This window comes from Podarcis cretensis (assembly GCF_951804945.1).
Source record: "Podarcis cretensis genome assembly, chromosome: 2".
Taxonomy (NCBI): Eukaryota; Metazoa; Chordata; class Lepidosauria; order Squamata; family Lacertidae; genus Podarcis; species Podarcis cretensis.
The window spans coordinates 118355288-118373563 of NC_137171.1; the positions used below are offsets into that span (position 1 = coordinate 118355288).

The 18276-nt window shown below is 48.1% G+C and overlaps 2 protein-coding genes across 2 annotated transcripts; one reads left to right on the forward strand and one right to left on the reverse strand.

The window, feature by feature from the left end:
• Positions 1–2185: 2185 nt before the first annotated feature.
• On the reverse strand, positions 2186–5465 carry LOC307209833 (uncharacterized protein; the record flags this gene model as incomplete). The annotated part of the gene is made up of 3 exons (XM_079965197.1): positions 2186–3483; positions 4766–4862; positions 5319–5465. The coding sequence occupies 3 exons, from the start codon at positions 5463–5465 to the stop codon at positions 2252–2254; spliced, it is 1476 nt and encodes a 491-aa protein (XP_079821323.1). The 3' UTR covers positions 2186–2251.
• A 2475-nt stretch (positions 5466–7940) lies between these two features.
• Positions 7941–17219, forward strand: LOC307208716 (zinc finger protein RFP-like). Its single transcript, XM_079963600.1, has 7 exons — positions 7941–8447; positions 8882–8977; positions 9936–10166; positions 10618–10640; positions 11453–11571; positions 13425–13457; positions 16432–17219. Exons 1-7 carry the CDS (start codon positions 8022–8024, stop codon positions 16947–16949), a joined length of 1446 nt encoding a protein of 481 aa, XP_079819726.1. The 5' UTR covers positions 7941–8021; the 3' UTR covers positions 16950–17219.
• Positions 17220–18276: the final 1057 nt, after the last annotated feature.

Below are 18276 nucleotides of genomic sequence, written 5' to 3' on the forward strand. Positions count from 1 at the left end.
TCTTATTCACAGGCTGGATTCTGTCTATCGGGGGCATCAAATGGGGTGTCCTCTGGATAATGCTGGACTCCAACTCCCCTCCAACCCATCCAGCATGGCCAGGGGTCAGAGAGGATAGGAATTGCAGTCCGGCAGCCTCTGGAAAGGGCCCCATGGGCTGTGCTGCCCCATACATTACGCAGGGCACCTTCCCTGTGTTCCTCAGCCCCACCCCAAATACACAGTGCTCCCCCAAGGAGCGTCATTTCGGCACCAGGTGCATCTGATTTCCCTCCTTGGATACTAACAGCTGGAACACCACATGCCTGTGGAATTGACCCCTCTCAAAGATCAGGCAGGACTCACTCTGGCTCCACTATCAGGGCCGCTGACTACTGACCGCTGCAGCCTGCTCTCCTTTCCCTGCATTTTCCACGGGGTGGTGGCACCTGATGGAATAAATACACCTTCCCCCCCACCTGCCTAAGGGCTGCCTCCCCTTCCTCCATCCCCTACATGATGTTGGCCTCCTTTGTGCGTCAGCTTAAGTTCCCTGTGAGCCTCCACTCTCACCCCGTGGAACAGAGGACACAAAAGTGTCCCATTTGGTCCAGCGCCCAAGAGGGGCCACCCAGACGCCTGTGGAAAACCTGCAAGGGGGACCAGAGAGCAAAAGCAGCCTTGCCCCCCCCCGCAGCCTCCAGCAACCGATCTTTACAAGCATGGGAGCCAACTTGAATAAAAATATTATTGGCAGGGGGAGCAGATAAGCCCTAATCCCCTCCACTTTCGGCTTGGTTTTATCCCTCGGTCCCCTCCAGCACCTTCCCCTGCTCCTTGGCGGGGGCACGCACCCCTTGCCCCGGGCACCCTGAGCTGGGGGTCTGGCCCGATGCCCACCCCCACTGCTGACAGGCAACACCACGCAGCCCCTTCCACACCACCCTTGGTCCAAAAAGCAGCCCTCGTTACAAATGGGAGGGGCCAAAGGCCACGCTGGGAACCCCAGGGAGAAGCTGACTGGAGTGGCCAACCTTCCCTGTGTTCCTGAGCCCCACCCCAAATACACAGTGCTCCCCCAAGGAGCGCCATTTCGCCACCAGGTGCATCTGATTTCTCTCCTTGGATACTAACAGCTGGAACAACACATGCCTGTGGAATTGACCTCTCTCAAAGACCAGGCAGGACTCACTCTGGCTCCACTATCAGGGCCACTGACTACTGACCGATCCAGCCTGCTCTCCTTTCCCTGCGTTTCCCACAGGGTGGTGGCACATAATGGAATAAAGACACCTTCCCCCCCCCACCACCATTGACATTTGTTGAAGCAGCTGCACAGGTTTCTGTTTTTGTTTTAAAATAAATTAACTGTAATGTATACTCTGAAGACGTTAATGTTCATTGTGAGTGGCTGTGGGGCAAGGCTTCCTGGGAAAGCGACATCTGAAGAAGAAACTAAACTGAGCTGTGCAAACTTGATGTTGGACTAAACAGACCTTTGGCTTTCCTGATAAAGTCGTACCTTGGTTCTCGAACAGAATACGTTCCGGGAGTCCATTCGACTCCCCAGAACTGTTCAAAAACCAAGGTGTGGCTTCCAATTGGCTGCAGGACCGTCCTGCAGCCAATCGGAAGCTGTGGAAGCCATGCCAGACATTCGGCTTCCAAAAATCGCTTGAAAGCCGAAACGCTCACTTCTAGGTTTTGGTAGTTTGGGAGCCAAGGTGTTTGAAATCCAAGGTACGACTGTACAGTGGTACCTCTGGTTGCGAACGGGATCCGTTCTGGAGGCCCATTCGCAACATGAAAAGAGAGCAACCTGCAGTGGCACGTCTGCGCACGCACGGGTTGTGATTTGTTGCTTCTGCGCATGCGCATGACATCATTTTGTGCATCTTCACATGTGCGAGCGGCGAAACCCGGAAGTAACCCTTTCGGTACTTCCGGGTTGCCACGGGACGTATCCTGAAAGAACATAACATGAAGGGAATGTAACATGAGGTATGACTGTATTCTTAATTTAATTTAATTACTGAATGATGCGGAAAGGACCTTTTCAAGGTGGTCTCTCCATCTGCTATGAGATTTGACCGCAGCCTGACACCTTCCCCTTCCTTTTATGCCACAGATAAAAAGCACATACTTCTCCTGACCTTCCTCTTTGCCACTCAATAACAGTGGCAAATGGCAACAAAATAGAGATCTCTAAAACTCAGGACCTTATTTTATTTTCCAACCGGGGATGCCCATTGAGGTAGTTCTCCCCACCCTCTTAGCCAATCTCCCCTTCCTGTTTCAAATGGCTTCTCGCGTGTACGAGGAGATTTGGCCTCTGAGTGAAGCCCTTTCCGCACTCCAGGCACTTGTATGGCTTCACCCCAGTGTGGGTTCTCTCGTGCTTGAGAAGGTTGGAGCGATGGCTGAAGCTCTTCTCGCAGACCGAGCAGTGAAACGGTTTCTCCCTCGTGTGTGTCCTGTGGTGAACGACAAAGGCCGACTTGTCCCGGAAGCTTTTGGGACAGTCCGGGCACTGGAAGGGTTTTTCTCCCGTGTGGATCTTCTCATGCTGAACCAGCCCGGCGTTCTGAGAGAAGCATTTCCCACACTCGGCACACTTGTACGGCTTCTCACCCGTGTGAGCTCGCTTGTGTTTCATGAGGGACGACCCGTCACCAAAACTCTTCCCGCACTCTCCGCACTTGTAGGGCTTCTCTCCCGTGTGGATCCTTTCGTGCGCGAGGAGGTTGGTGCGATGACGGAAGTTCTTCCCGCACCCAGAGCACGGGTACGGTTTCTCCTCGGTGTGGATCCGTCTGTGCACGAGGAAAGCGGATTTGTTCCTGAAGCTTTTGGCGCAGTCGGGGCACTGGTGTGGCTTCTCGCCCGTGTGGATTCTCTGATGTCGAATAAGATCGAATCTCTGCCTGAAACTTTTCCCGCAGTCTTGGCAGCGATAGGGCTTCTCTCCCGTGTGGATCCTCTGGTGAGACACAAGCCCAGTGCGCCTACTAAAGCTCTGTCCGCAGTCCAGGCAAGCAAAGGGCTTCTCTTGCGTGTGGGTTCTCTCATGTGCCGTAAGATGCGATCGCTGGTTGAAGTTTTTCCCGCAGTCCGGGCAGTTGAAGGGCTTCTCCCCAGTGTGGATTCTCTGATGTGCAACTAGGACATTCCTCCTGCGGAAGCTCTTCCCACAGTCGGAGCAGATGTAGGGTTTCTCTCCGGAGTGCATTCTCTGGTGTTCGGTGAGCTCCGCCTTGCAGCGAAAGGACTTTCCGCACTCAGCGCATGTCTCACCCTTGAGGAACCTTTGCTGGACTGGTATGGCAGAGAGCTGGAAAGGAACGGATTTGCCTTCTTCATTCTGGGGGTGAGTTTCCTGCTGGTTTTGGGATGCTGGTCCCCAGTCGGCATATCGTGATACAGTCCGTTCTGCTCTCCCTGGCAGCATCCAATGTGGTTCAGCTTCTTCAGAATTGACTGGTACAATCTTCTTCTCCTCACCATCTGTTGGGGGGGGGAGGGATCCTTAGAAAGAGATTTTCCTTCCCCAAGGAAAAAAGAGGGCCTGGATAACAATCAAATACAGTGGAGCCTCGCAAGACGAAATTAATTCGTCCTGCGAGTTTTTTCGTCTACCGAATTTTTTGTCTTGCGAAGCACGGATTCCCATAGGAATGCATTGAAAATCAATTAATGTGTTCCTATGGTCAAAAAAAGTCCAAACAAAGCCAAATTTGGTACAACAAGAGTTTATTAAGTGCTCTTTAAAGTCACACATACTGTAAAGAGCATTTCAAAAATTGAAGGAACAATAGTTTAAGTTTCTAAACATGACAGAAAAACATTTAAAAATCACCAAAGTGTACACAGTACTGTACATACATTTTCTAAGACTCTGGGGGACAACTCGAAGAAGGTTCCTCTTCCACTCTTTGCTTCTTGCTGAAGAACCTGCCCATGGTCTGCTGCTTCATCCGCCTTTTCAGCACTTCCCTGAAAGACGACATGACCCTCGTATCAAAAATGTTTGCAAGGTCACGTGTCAGGTCCTTGTCAGGGTGGTGCCGCTGTGCAAAAGCCTGCACATCTTTCCACTTCTGGCAAATGTCCCTCAGTTCTTTGAAGGATAGCCGTTCCTCAGTTGCTTCCTCCTCTTCCAGCAAGGCCTGTTCCTGCGCAGCCTCTGCCTGCAGTTCGACCAGCTCCTGGGTGGTCAGCTCGTGGTTGTGCTCCTCCACCAGCTCGCTGACGTCCTCCTCTGTGACCTCCAGGCCCATGGCCCTCCCCAAGGAAACAATGTCCTGCACCACTGTTGACTCTGGTGCATCAGAGTCACTTGGTGCCACACAGTCTGGCCACAGGCTGCGCCAAGCGCAATTCAAATTTCTCTGGTTGATCCCGTTCCAGGCCGTGGTGATCATCTTCAAGCAGGTGACGATGTCGAAGTGGTCCTTCCAGAATTCCCGCAGGGTGATGGTGGTGCAATCAGTCACCTCGAAGCATCGCCTGAAAAGCTCCTTGGTGTAGAGTTTTTTGAAATTGGCGATGAGCTGCTGATCCATCGGCTGGAGCAGTGGCGTGGTGTTAGGCGGCAGGAACATGATGCTGATGAAGCTGAACTCCTCCAACAAGTCCTCCTCAAGGCCTTTAGGATGAGCAGGAGCATTGTCCATCAGAAGCAAAGCCTTCAGCGGCAGGTCGTTGTCCAGCAGATACTGTTTGACAGCAGGGCCAAAAGCAAGATTGACCCAGTCCACAAACAGCACACGTGTGACCCAAGCCTTACTGTTGGATCGCCACATGACACTCAGCAGCTCCTTGTCGACGTTGTGTTTCTTGAAGGCCCGTGGGTTCTCCGTGTGGTACACCAGCAGGGGCTTGATCTTCAGGTCACCGCTTGCGTTGGCACAGAAGAGCAGGGTCAGACGGTCCTTCATGGGCTTGTGGTCAGGCAACCTGGCCTCCTCCTGAGTGATGAAAGTCCTTTTGGGCATCCTCTTCCAAAACAGCCCAGTCTCGTCGCAGTTGAAGACCTGCTGTGGAACGTAGCCCTCCGTCGTCACAACCTCCAGGAACTCTGCTGCAAAGTCTTCAGCCGCAGAAACATCAGAACTGGCAGCCTCTCCATACCTGACCACACTGTGGATTTCAGATCTCATCTTGAACCGGTCAAACCAGCCTCTGCTTGCCTTGAAGACTTCTGGCTCGCCTGAGGTTCCTGGCTGTTGCCAGACGAGGTCTGCGTGCAAGGCCTTGGCCTTCTTACAAATGACGGCCTCAGTCACTGTGTCCCCTGCACGCTGCTTCTCTTCTAACCAGATGAGCAGCAACTTCTCCACCTCCTCCAGAACAGCTGGGCGGTTCTTCACGATCCTGGTAACTCCCTTGGCTACATCAGTCGCAAGGATCTTCCCCCTCATCTTCAGGATGGTCGCGATGGTCGATGGATTTCTCCCGTACTCCCTGGCGAGGTCTGTCACACGCATTCCACCGTCGTGCTTCCGGATGATCTCCTTCTTCATTTCCAGCGTCACCTTCTCCTTCTTCCTCTCGCCGGCCTCTGCAGCAGCAGTCTTCTTGGGTCCCATGGCAGCACAGCTCCTACCTTCGCCCCAGCTTACCATGGCCAGTGCTGAGGGATGACGGGAGTTGTAGTCCTAAAACAGCGGCAAGGTTGCTCACGTTCCAATTCCAAGAATTGGAAGTGTTGCAGGAATTTATGTATAGGTTGGGGGGGGTTGCCCCTCCAGCAGATATCATGCACATGCAGCCCACTACCAAAATCAGCACAATCGCTTTTGTGACTTGTTTTTTGTGCCCACAAAACACTTCATCATATCTATTCAAAGGGCCTCTGCTGCACAATAACAAAGGTAAGAATTCACTGATAAATGTACTGGCTCATATGGGAAATGTACTGGCTCATATGGGAAAATTTCAGAAATTCATATAGACAGGTGAGCTCAGCTACTCAGCAGCCCCTCTGCTTGAGTGATAATCCCTGGCCTCCTGATACCTGAGTGCCAGACAGGTAGCCCTTCCAGAAATAACAAACCCAGATGAAGACAAATGGGTGTGATTATAACTTGGCTGGGAAACAGGGAAATGCAAATATGTCTTTTGCTACACTTGATGGGTGTTTGGTGGAGGGCAAGGAGAACCATGAGGCAGGGTCTAGGATGTTCAGATTACTGCCACCAGACCTCCCCTTTCATGATGTAACTGTGATGTATGAGTGATATAGTTTGGGGGAAGATGTAACATGGGGATTATCAGCTAAAAAAAGTTTGGGGGCTCTTTTGTTCGACCTTGTGGCAGGTGGGAGTCCTGTTGCGACAGTCTTCAGTAAAGACCAAGCCTACTGGCTGCTGTTTGGCTCTGGTATTCCTGGCTGGTGTCCTTGTTTCTTGTCCAAGGGAGCCCTCAGATTTCTCTGTTAACAGAAGAGACCCCCGAGGGTCATCTAGTCCAACCCCCTGAAATGCAGGAAGTTCAACTAAAGCTTACTGAACTGAATGAGTAGCTCAGTTGATAGAGCGTGAGACTCTTAATCACAGGGTTGTGGGTTCGAGTCCCGTGTTGGGCGAGAAGATTCCTGCATTACAGGGGTTTGGGCTAGATGACCCTTGGGGTCCCTTCCAAATCTACAATTCTGTGAGCCACCCAAGAACTCCATTAACCTTCACCCGCAGAACTACCGTTCCCAGGGTCCCGGGGAGAAAAACTGGGACTTCTGCTTTGCCACAAAGGACCCTCTTGCTGCTGCCGCCCCCTCCTCATGTTGCAAAACTGCAACCTGGACGGCTTTAAAAGTGGATTAGGCAAATTCATGGGGGCTACCAATGGCTACTGGCCATGATGGCTGTGCTCTGCCTCTGCGGTTGGAGGCAGAGATGCTTCTGAATACCCTGAATCCAGGTTGCTGGGATCTGCAGGGGGCAGAGGGCTTTTGCGCTTGAATCGCGCCTGCAGACTTCCCCTTGGGCATCTGCTTGGCTGCAGTGAGAACAGAATGCCACAAGGTGTGACTGGAAAGTTGGGTCACAGAAATCAAACACCACTTTTCTGGGCACAGCCCAGGAGGAAGGAGCGGAACCACTGTATAACGGTGCCCCCAGCTCCCAGCCCCACCAGACGCTCCAGAAGGATGTTATGGTCGATGGTGTCAAAGGCCGCTGAGAGATCCAGCAGAACTAGGAAACAGCTCTCACCGTTGTCCCTAGCCCGCCGGAGATCATCAACCAGCGCGACCAAGGCAGTTTCAGTCCCATGATGAGACCTGAATCCCGACTGGAAGGGATCCAAATGGTCCGCTTCTTCCAGGCGTGCCTGGGGTTGTTCAGCAACCACCCGCTCAATCACCTTGCCCAAGAATGGAAGGTTTGAGACTGGGTTGAGTTGGCCCTATTGGCAGCATCTAAAGATATTTTTTTTAAGAAGCGGTTTGATAACCGCCTCTTTCAGCGGGTCTGGGAAGGCTCCCTCACAGAGAGAAGCATTCACTGGTTTGAACATTTGACAGGTTTTTATTATTTTCTCCTTTTGCAAGACAGTGGGTACATTTTACACTTAAAAAGTTACATTTAGTTCAGAGATACAAAGTTACATTCAGTAGGGCGACAACATAAAACTAACATTAAAGAAATTAACATTAGTACAGAGACGGTGAACACAATTGTAATATCTCACAGGGGCTGGAAAAGGAAGCAATGCAGCCGACTCTACCGTGGTTTTGAGCATGACAGGGAGCAATGCAGGGGGGCAGACAAGTGGGGATCCTTTATTGATAGCAAATATTTATTCCCTTATTGATACAGAGGAAAAGAAACCTTTATTCAACTCAAAATTCTTATAACACAATCAAAAATCATTCGCTGCTCCTTGAGAAAACATTCAGGAACTGCAAAGCACTGGAGACATATTAGTTTTTAAAAATAAAATAAAGATCATGTGATCACTGAGTCATTTCCAGGAAGGGAAACTCCCAGTAGCTGAAAACTGAGAAAGTGAAACTTAACTCGGATCTTTGGTGCGAGGGAGCCATGGCTGCTGCAGGGGGTCACATCCAGCGTCTCCGTGATGAAGCCACTTGCTCCATCTGCCTGGATTACTTCAAGGATCCAGTGACCATCCCAGAGTGTGGGCACAACTTCTGCCGATCCTGCTTGATCCAGTGCTGGGGGGAATCGGAGGCAGAGGCTTCCTGCCCTCAGTGCAGAAAAACAGTCCAGAGAAGGAACCTCATCCCCAACCGGCAACTGGCAAACTTCATAGAATTAATCGAGAATCTCAGCCTTCAAGAGGGAAAGGAGGAAGGAGGGAAAGGAGGAGTCTGCGAGAAGCACCAGGAGCCCCTGAAACTCTTTTGCAAGGAGGATGAAGCCCCCATCTGCCTGGTTTGTGACAGATCCCAGGAGCACAAACACCATGAGGTGATTCCTCTGAAGGAGGCTTCCGAGGAATACAAGGTAGGAGATCCCTGGATCTTGAGGGGGAGAAATAGCTGTGGATTCTTCTTGGGAGGTTTTCTTTTTAATTCTCAGGTCCAAAGTAGGCATGGCATGAATTCATCCTTGTTTATTATGTAAAAAGCAGCCCAGGGGAAGCCTGAGGGCTCCTGGGATGACTGGGAGGAGGGAGTTCAAGTCTTTTTCTCTGCCAGGGGGACAAAGGGATCTCCCCTGATATCCCTGAGAAGCATCTGCAAAGACTAGGTAGAAGTCTGTAAGGAAGGGGTGACCTAACTGGGTCCCAGAGCCCCACAGGGATGCCACAGAAAAAAGGTAGCCGGACCCAAAAAGGTTGAAAACCTCTGGACTTTTATTTCCTCCAGTAAACTACTTTGCTATTATAGTCTTGCTATGTGTCTCAATCAAACCTGAGTTTCCCCTTTTCTCTTTAGGAAGAGATCTGTCGCCGCCTGGAGATTCTGAGGAAAGAGAGAGAGGAAATTCTGGCCCATCAAGCAGCCCTGGACAAGGAAAGCAAAGACCTCCTGGTAAGCGCTGCTGTTATTATTAGGGAGGGAACAAGCACTGGAAGAGTCCAGTCAGGACTGGGGAGGGTGGGGAAATCTGCCCATTTCAGCTTCTTCCTATTTCTCCTTTTCCATATCAGTTTGTTTATTAATTTATTATTCTGAAAATGAATCAGATGTTAGGGTGGCTACCTCCTTGTATAAATATTTTGAAATGTACTTTACCCTCATAAATACATTTTTTGTGAACATTACCTGGCTTGTTCAACCTTGAAAAATGCAGAGGTGTGAATTTCAAAAGACTGCTCTGTTTCAGTATCCATATTTTTCCAGCAATTGCGAATTAGGTCAGTTCACCTTTGAATGCAGTTAAATTGAGTTTATTTCCCATTGTCATTTATTATGTAAAAAGAAGTGAAGGAGAAGCCTGAGGAATTGTGAGCTGAGAGGGTGGAAGCAGGTTAATTCAAATCCTGATTTACCATAAATGTTACTAAAGAATTGTCTTTCTAAATGTGTGCTCTCCTTCATCTTTAGGAAACTCAGGCCATTTTGAACCTTTACAGAAAACAAGGGAGCTATGGGGATGAACTCTGCACTTTGTCCTCCTCCTCCTCTGTTTCTCTTCCCTTCCTACACCTAAATGGCACCAGCCTAAACTGAGGGGAGTTTTATGTCCCTGGATGTTCTCTGAACAACTTTGAACTCTGGTTATGCCATGCCCCAAAACATGCAGGGAACATCCGTGGCTAGGAAAAATGCTCCTTCCTTTAGGCTGTAGCCCTCTGCAAAATAGAAGTCAATAGAAACAGTAATGGAGAGGGTCTCCCTTCAAAATAAAGGTTTACTTCTTTAGCCACTGGAGGGTTCATGTCTCTGAAAAATCAGAAGTGTCCTCCCTGTGGAATTCTCACAATTCTCTTCCTGATGTTTTGAGGGCTGAGCACCTTCCACACTCTGACCTCCTCTTTTCTTGCAGAAATTAACAGAAATGGAGAGGCTGAAGGCCGTGGAGAAGTTCAGAGAACTGCGCCAGTTCCTGGAAGAACAAGAAAAACGTCTGCTGACTCACGTGGAAGAGGTGGAGAAGGAGATTGCAGGGAGAAGGGATGAGCAGCTGGCCAGACTCTCCAGGAAACTCTCCTCTCTTGAGAGGATCATCCAGGAGATGGAGGAGAAGCGTCAGCAGCCAGCGAGTGAACTCCTGCAGGTAAGATGGTGGCAGGAACAGCGCAAGGCTCCAGGAAAAGGCTGCCCCTTTCATGTACGCAAGGAGTGCAGGGGCTGAGTTGATGGAGCCTCTAGTCAGGTTTGGAATGGACAGGAAGACCAGAGAGACCTAGGACTCGCATGAATGCAGAGTAGAGATTCGTCTGTGTTCTTGATGGAAAGGGAGCTGATCTTCTGCTCTTTGCTGATGCTTTGTCTCCGAATGCCCTTCAGCTGTGATGTGGAAATGTGAACAACATGATACTGGAAAAATTCATAATTTCAGAATGGAAAAATAAAACTGTGAGAAACCAAAACTGGCTGATTCAGCCATTCCTACCCAAAACCTTGGCGTGTGCCAGGCAGACTGACATCCGAGGGCCAGGGTCTGAGGGGGTCTTCCTAGTGTGGCCTGTGGTGTGCAGTGAATTCCCTTTTCTTTTCCCCTCTAGGATGTGAGAAGGACCCTGCAGAGGTAAGTGGATCTGGCTCATTTCCATTCTTTGAAGCAGAGATGCAGGAACCTCAAACATGGCCCTCCAATGGCTGCAGGGGGAGACTGTAGGACTCACTCCCTGCAGCACCTCACACTTTCTGTTCATTTACTTTTTGGTAATTTCAAACATCTAGAAGAGAAAGTCCCAAAGATGCTTGGGAAGAGCTTAGGACATATTTCAATGTCCAACTAGAAGCCCCTCAACTCTGGTAACTCAGCTCCTTTGAGGCACTTAGGGAGGGAAGGTCTGTTGGTCTAGAATAGGTGGGATCCTTTTCTTGGGAGTGTTTCCACCGTGAGAAGCTGAAGGTGGTCTGGAGTGGCGGGTCTAGTTGTTTGATGCTCCTGGAGGGAGAGTCCCATGGGGCATGAGGTTGCGTCCTTCCTGGGTGAGAGAGGGGGTGAAGGGAAGGTTGAGGTTGTTCTCCTTGACCACTGGGCAGCTTTGGACATCCCTCACATCCTCTGGGGAGGCTCAGGGAGGGAGGGATTCCAGGCATTCCACATCAGGGGTTTGGTTCTTAAGTCCTGGGGCCTTCCCAAAAGTTGTTAGGGGGCAGCATCGTTGGAAGCCATGGGAGCCCTCCGGTGGTGTCGCTTGGGGTTACATCTTGTCCCTTGTGCTGTTTAGCATCCTTACGAAGCCACTGACCAGGGCTTGGAGGTGGGTGTCAAGAGATGAAGCTGAATCCTGAAATTACCTGTTGGGAAATGAACTTCAACTTTGTTCATTATAATAATTAGGGAGATGGGGCCACAATGGGGCCATTCATTGTTTTTCTTTTCACCAGGTATGAGGAAAGAGAGAGTCCAGAGAAGCCACTGGCTTTCCCTCTAGAGCTGAGGAACAGGATCTTGGAATCCTGGGATCTCAATCACCTTGTGGAGGATACAATAAAACAATGGAAAGGTAATGAAAACTGGCTGCCAGGATTTCACACTGGGAATTCTGTTACTTCTTCAGAACTGAACATACCAGGCTTTTATTGCATGGAATTGAGTAACCCCAGGATACCTTCCTTCTTGGGGCTCCAGCCTTCATTTCCTGTCCCCCCAAGTGGCCCATGTATATTGTGACGCTGGATCCTGTAAAGAAAGCCTGAACCAGAGTGTACAGCAAAGTCAGGATTTTTTCCTCCCATGTGCATCTGTTTACAGCTATACAAAACCTCCTTTTCCTTGTGGTTCCCTATCTGCACAATCTGGGGTTGTCCTTTGGGAGGTTCTCCTGCTCTGAATGGAGTCAAAGGGCATTAAGAAGCCCCCAGTTCCCCCTCTGCCTCCTGCTCAGGCTTGTTTCTCAGCCGTGGAGCCAAGGCCTGAGCCGTCTCCTCGAACGTCCCCCTGCAGCTGCCATATCTAGGGATTCAGCCTTCAAGATCTCCTGAGAGTTCCCCCACTGAGAGTGGAAGCAAGAGCACATGAGCCCCAAAGGGCACAATTATGCTTGTAAAGAACCTTAAAGATTTGTAGAAGGTCTGTGAGGAAGGGCTTCCTTTTGCCTGAGAGCTCTGCCAATTCTTCCTCATCAAACTTTGCTTCTCCTTATGTCTCACAATCTTGGCTTTAATGATTCCCCCCACCACTTTACTTGGGGAAGATGTTAAGGCTGCCTCCATCTCCCCTCTGCATCCTTTTACGGGATTCCTATTCCTCTGCCTCATCTCCAGTCCAAGAATGCAGAGCCCAATTTCAGGGACAAAGTTCAGAGACCAGCAGGATTCATGTTGAATATTTTTATTCTCTTATTTGTAAGCTTGCTTTATGATTGCTGAGGGTTTTTTTGGTTTGTTTTCTTAAAAGATTTTTATTAAAAGTTTCAACATAACAAATTATCAAAAACATATCATCCTCATCCCCCCCCCCATTTTCCCCCTCCCTCCCACCCGGACTTCCCTCGGCTCCTCCCTCTGGTTTTCCAACAGATATTATTCTCTGCATTTTATAAAATGGTAAAGATCCTTAAGCAATCTATCTATTATGTTAACAATAATTAAAAAAATGTGTATGTTTATTCAAAACCTGCCAAGGAGTCCAGTTCATTTTGTTGTTTCTTTAAATACTTTGTAAAAGGTTCCCATTCTTCTTTAAAGTCACAGTTGTCCTTATCACACAGTTGGTATGTTAGTTTGCCAATTCCGCATATTCCATCCATTTCCCTTGCCACTGTTCTTTTGTCGGGGTTTCTTCATTCTTCCATCCTTGTGCTATTAAGACTTGCCGCCACTCTCGCATACATAAGTATGTTATTCATTTTCTTTGGCAGGTCTCTACCTACAATCCCTTCTGGCTTCTTTACAAATGTTAATTTGAACATTTTCTTTAACTCATTATATATCATTTCCCAATTTGTTAAAATTTCTCTACAATCCTACCACATGTGATAAAAAGTCCCTTCTTTTTCCTTGCATTTCTAGCATATATTTGACCCATTTTTGCAATCTGTACTGGTGTAATGTACCATCTACACATCATTTTCATGTAGTTTTCTTTTAAAAGGGAACAACCTGTAAATTTTAAATCTGTTTTCCACAATCTTTCCCAATCTTCGTACTATGATTGCTGAGTTTTAAAGCTTTAGTTAATTTCATAGATGCTTCCTATGATTTTCATGTTTATAATTATTTATGTACAATTTAATTAATATTTAATAACTGTACTTTAATTTAAGGATGCCACGTTATGAAGTGTTACTTTTGTATGGAGATTTATTTCTGGTGGAAGAGTGTTGCCCTTACACTTTATATCTTTTTGCTTCCTCAGATGCTCTGCTATACAGAAAACCAATTCAGAAAGGTAAATTTCCAGGGGAGGAACAATTTCACAGGAGGGATAGGGACTGGTATTTCATGGGTGTTGAGCAGTCTGTTCTGCAGACTTTTTCTGCAGACCCCCATCAATGGCGTAACTCTGGGAAACAGTCCTCTAGTGGTGTTTGGGTTATTTCTATGTCCCATGAATGAACTGGGAGGGAGGTTGAAGGCTTGGATTGGGGGCAGAGCTTGTCCCTGAGAAGAACCTGCACACCAGTCTGAGTTCCTTTCCTGCCAATAGACTATTATCCTGCTTTTCCCCTTAATTTTATTGATTTTGCTTTCTTTCATAAAATTTATATATTGCTTGATTGTGGGGAAAAGCCTCAGAGCCTTACAATATGTTACAAAAGCCCTTAAGGAGAATCCTACAGGGTCAGTCCAATGTCCATCTTGTCAAGTTCTCATGTATAAGGAATAAGTGTGTTAAAAGGGGCACCCGCAAGCACCCAGTCCCTCCTCCACCTCCTGCCAGGCTGGTCTCCCAGCAGCAGAGCCAAGGCCTGAGCCGCCCTTTCCTCAGAGTTTCAACCTCACCAGCCATTTCTCGTGCTTCAGCCATCCCCATCGCCTGAGAGTTCCCACAGTTCTTTTGAGATCAGCCCCATTCCAGGAGGGAAGACTTCCCATTGCACGAGACCCTTGGAATTACATGGCAAAGCTCTGCCAATTCTTCCTCTGCAATTTGGTTTGTCAGCATGCTTGGAAATTCCAGTTTCAACAGCTTTTCCCCACCAGTTTACTTGGGGCAGATGTTAAACCTTTCTTCATCCATCCAGTTCAGATCCCCATCTCATTTGTGGATTTTGAATGATTGTATTCCTCCATTTTCTAGTATGGTTTACCATTTCTGATTTTTCCATATAATCATGGAATAGCGAAGTTTGAAAGGTTCCCAAGGATCATCTAGTCCAGGCCCCTGCAATGCAGGAATCACAGCTAAACACGTTACCGTATTTTTCGCTCTATTGGATGCACCCAACCATAGGACGCACCTTGTTGGTTTTTTTTAAATAATAGTTTTTTATTAAGTTTTCCATTTTAACAATCCAATGAAATCACATTAAATATTCCAAATTGTACAAATACATATCATAAAGTCCAAATATTTTGCCAAATTATAAATTTTTGTTGGGGGTTCCCATGCTTCAAGTCCAGTGGGGTCCAATCATCTTATATTTCTACTGCCTTAAGTTTCCAATAGTCCCTTCTTTAAATCTTCCTGTTATCCTTCTTTCATTCATAGCCTCTGAGTCGTGCAATAATATGCTTCTGTGTGAACTTTGTGTGACTCTCCTTTTTTTTTTTTTTTTGCAGCTGGTAAGTCTTTTACTTGCAGTATGTCCTCACATGCTGGTGTTTATGCCGAATCCATCCAAAAGTCCTTCTCTGGTGGCAGACACCATATTTTCCCAGTTCCGATGAAATAAAATCTAGGCATTTGCTCATTAAATTTCTCAGACAGGTTGCACCAAACATTAGTCTTTCCAGAGGAGGTTTGCCAAGTCAGACTTGAAGTACAGATATGATAACAAAGTAAGAGCTCGCCTCCCCCTATGACTATTAATCTCTGCAACTCAGTCTGTCTCATAATGGCAGATCCCGATTAAATAGTGCATCACAGGAGAGTCATTTATCTTCTTCCAAATATTTAAAATAACAAAGGCTTCAGTTAGTATGATTATTTCCACACAGTTTATATTTTCCGATCTCTCTTGCTATAGGTAGTGTAGATGATTCTTCTGTGGGGGCGTTGTTAGGTATTATTGTAGTAGAAAAAGAAAAAGTTTTATCCCCTCCTTTCCGTTCTGTTCCAACATACCGGCTTAGATGTTATTCTTTGATGTTATCTTCTTCCTTCCGTCACTCTTAGCACCTCAGTGGCTGTAGCTGTAGTTGGCAGATTAAATACCCTTTCTTCGCCCAAAGCATGTACAATCTTAAATCCAATTTTTAACCTTAAGAAATGGAACGGGGAGCGCTCACGAAGACAGTGTCCAGGAGATACGAGCTCTCTCTCGAGGGCTTTCCATCCAGTGCCCCCACCCCCTCCTTCTTTACGAACTCGGGGGTGGTTTGTGGGGAGGCGGATGAGACTGCATCTTCCCTTCCACCGGGAAGAATTTGGGAGGCTGATTACTCCCATCTCAGCCTCTAAATTACCTCGTGTGAGCTGGAGAGATGGTACTGTCGGCCATCTTCCATGGTTTCCCTAGCGGAGCACCTTGTTTTAGAGGGGGAGATGCCCTGACATCTGCCTCTTCTTCCCTGGCGGCAAGGCCTAAACTTCCAAGATGGTTGGGAGGAAGGAGAGACCAAGTGGGTGAGAAAGATGAAGAGCAGGAATAAACAGGCTCCCCACTTAATGCGATTTTCACTTGTAGGCACAAGGGCCCAGAACGTGACCCCCACGAAAGTGAGGGGAGGCCTATATGTGCTTTAATGTATTTTTATGCTGTGAACCACCCTGAGACCAATGGATGAAGGGCAGTATGCAAATATTATTATTATTATTATTATTATTATTATTATTATTATTATTACAGGGGGGGCCTCATATCCCAGCCCAACCCAGAGCTCCCCAAAAGCCAATCCCCTCTCCTGCCTCCTCCAATTCTCCCCTCTTTCCCCTTAGATAACACAGAAGAGCTGATTAAAAGGTTTCCTGGGTGGTTTTTCCTCTTAGAAAATGCCTGGTTTGAGAGGAGGGCAGGAATAATACACATCGAATATAAGAAAGTGAAGAAAACTGATTTAAAAACCCTCAAGGAATATATTTATTCTGATGAGAGTCTGCAAGGAGGAGTCTCAGTCTAGCATGCGATGCAAAGAAATCCCCTTGATCTGAAAGGGAATCTGGGTTTTTGGGGTGTTTTTTATTTATTTATCAGGATGTCCGTTTCTGTCTCTCAGCTGACTCTGCCTCTCTTCTTTTTCCCTCATCTTCTCCCCAACAGCAAATGTCACTCTGGATCCAGACACAGCCCATCCCAAACTCATCCTGTCGGAGGATGGGAAAAGCGTGAGATTGGGAGACAAACCTCACGCCCTGCCTGATAATCCCGAGAGATTCAATGCCTGGCCTTCTGTGTTGGGACGTGAGGCATTCACAGCAGGCAGACATTTCTGGGAAGTCACTGTGGAAAGTGGGGAATGGAGGGCTTTGGGGGTCGCCAGGAAGTCTGTGGAGAGAAAGGGCGTCATCCCCTTAAGCCCTGAGAGAGGGGTCTGGGCTGTGGGGAAGAGGGGAGGGAAGTACTTTGCCCGGACATCCCCTGTTTCCTCTCCTCTTTCCCTGAGGGAGAAGCCCAGGAGGATCCGGGTGACTCTGGACTATGAAGGGGGACGTGTGTCTTTTTATGCTGCTGACTCAGGAGCCGAACTCTACACGTTCTCAGGAGCCTCGTTCTCTGGAGAGACCCTCCTCCCTTTCTTTCGTCTATTGGATAACAAAGCCCACCTCCGTATCTCCTGAGGAGACTAAATCTGCCTCTCAGGCCCAGCAGGAGTTTCTCTCCAGACCAGAGTGACTGATATAAAAACCATTTACCCGCCAAGAGCCCTTTGGGCAGTTTTCCAAGGGCCCTTTGAGAGGATTCATTCCAGTCAAAATCAGCAGAAATAACCAAACAAAAATGGGTTGCTCTTTTCATTTTCCTTCCTTTTCCCAGAATTCCCTCTGCAGCTCACTTCTTAAAGAGACAGTCACACTTTTTGGAGTCCTAATAAATTTTCTCACCTTCAATCTTGTTTTCCATTTGAGATGTCTGATTTGGCAGAGGACGAGACTCTTAATCCCAGGGTTGTGGGTCTGAGCCCCACGTTGGGCAAAGGTTTCCTGCACTGCAGGGGGTGGGACTAGATGACCCCCAGGGTCCCTCACAACTCTGTAATTCTAGGAAACCTTCCTCTCCCCACAAGACCTTATGCAGCTGTGAAAATGCATGCATCGTCGGATTAATAGAGGACAAAAAAAATGAACCCCTTCCCCCACGTCAGGCAGGATAGCTCCTTGCTCTGGAGACCTCAGACAGGAAGAAAAAGAAAAGAAATTGAACAGGGCATCATCTTCAAATGCCCTCTGTAGAAACAGCCTTGCCATCTCTACACGTTGTCAGAAGTAAACCGTCTTGCATTGAGTGGGGCTTCTGCCCAGTTAAATGTGTTTTGAGTGGATGCATTAACGTTCCTTCTTCACAGGCTGGATTCTGTCTATCGGGGGCATCAAATGGGGTGTCCTCTGGATAATGCTGGACTCCAACTCCCCTCCGACTCATCCAGCATGGCCAGGGGTCAGAGAGGATGGGAGTTGCAGTCTGGCAGCTTCCAGAAGGGGCCCCATGGGCTGTGCTGCCCCATACATTACGTAGGACACCTTCCCTGTGTTCCTGAGCCCCACCCCAAATACACAGTGCTCCCCCAAGGAGCGCCATTTCGCCACCAGGTGCATCTGATTTCTCTCCTTGGATACTAACAGCTGGAACAACACATGCCTGTGGAATTGACCTCTCTCAAAGACCAGGCAGGACTCACTCTGGCTCCACTATCAGGGCCACTGACTACTGACCGATCCAGCCTGCTCTCCTTTCCCTGCGTTTCCCACAGGGTGGTGGCACATAATGGAATAAAGACACCTTCCCTCCCTCCACCACCATTGACATTTGTTGAAGCAGATGCACAGGTTTCTGTTTTTGTTTTAAAATAAATTAACTGTAATGTATACTCTGAAGACGTTAATGTTCATTGTGAGTGGCTGTGGGGCAAGGCTTCCTGGGACAGCGACATCTGAAGAAGAAACTAAA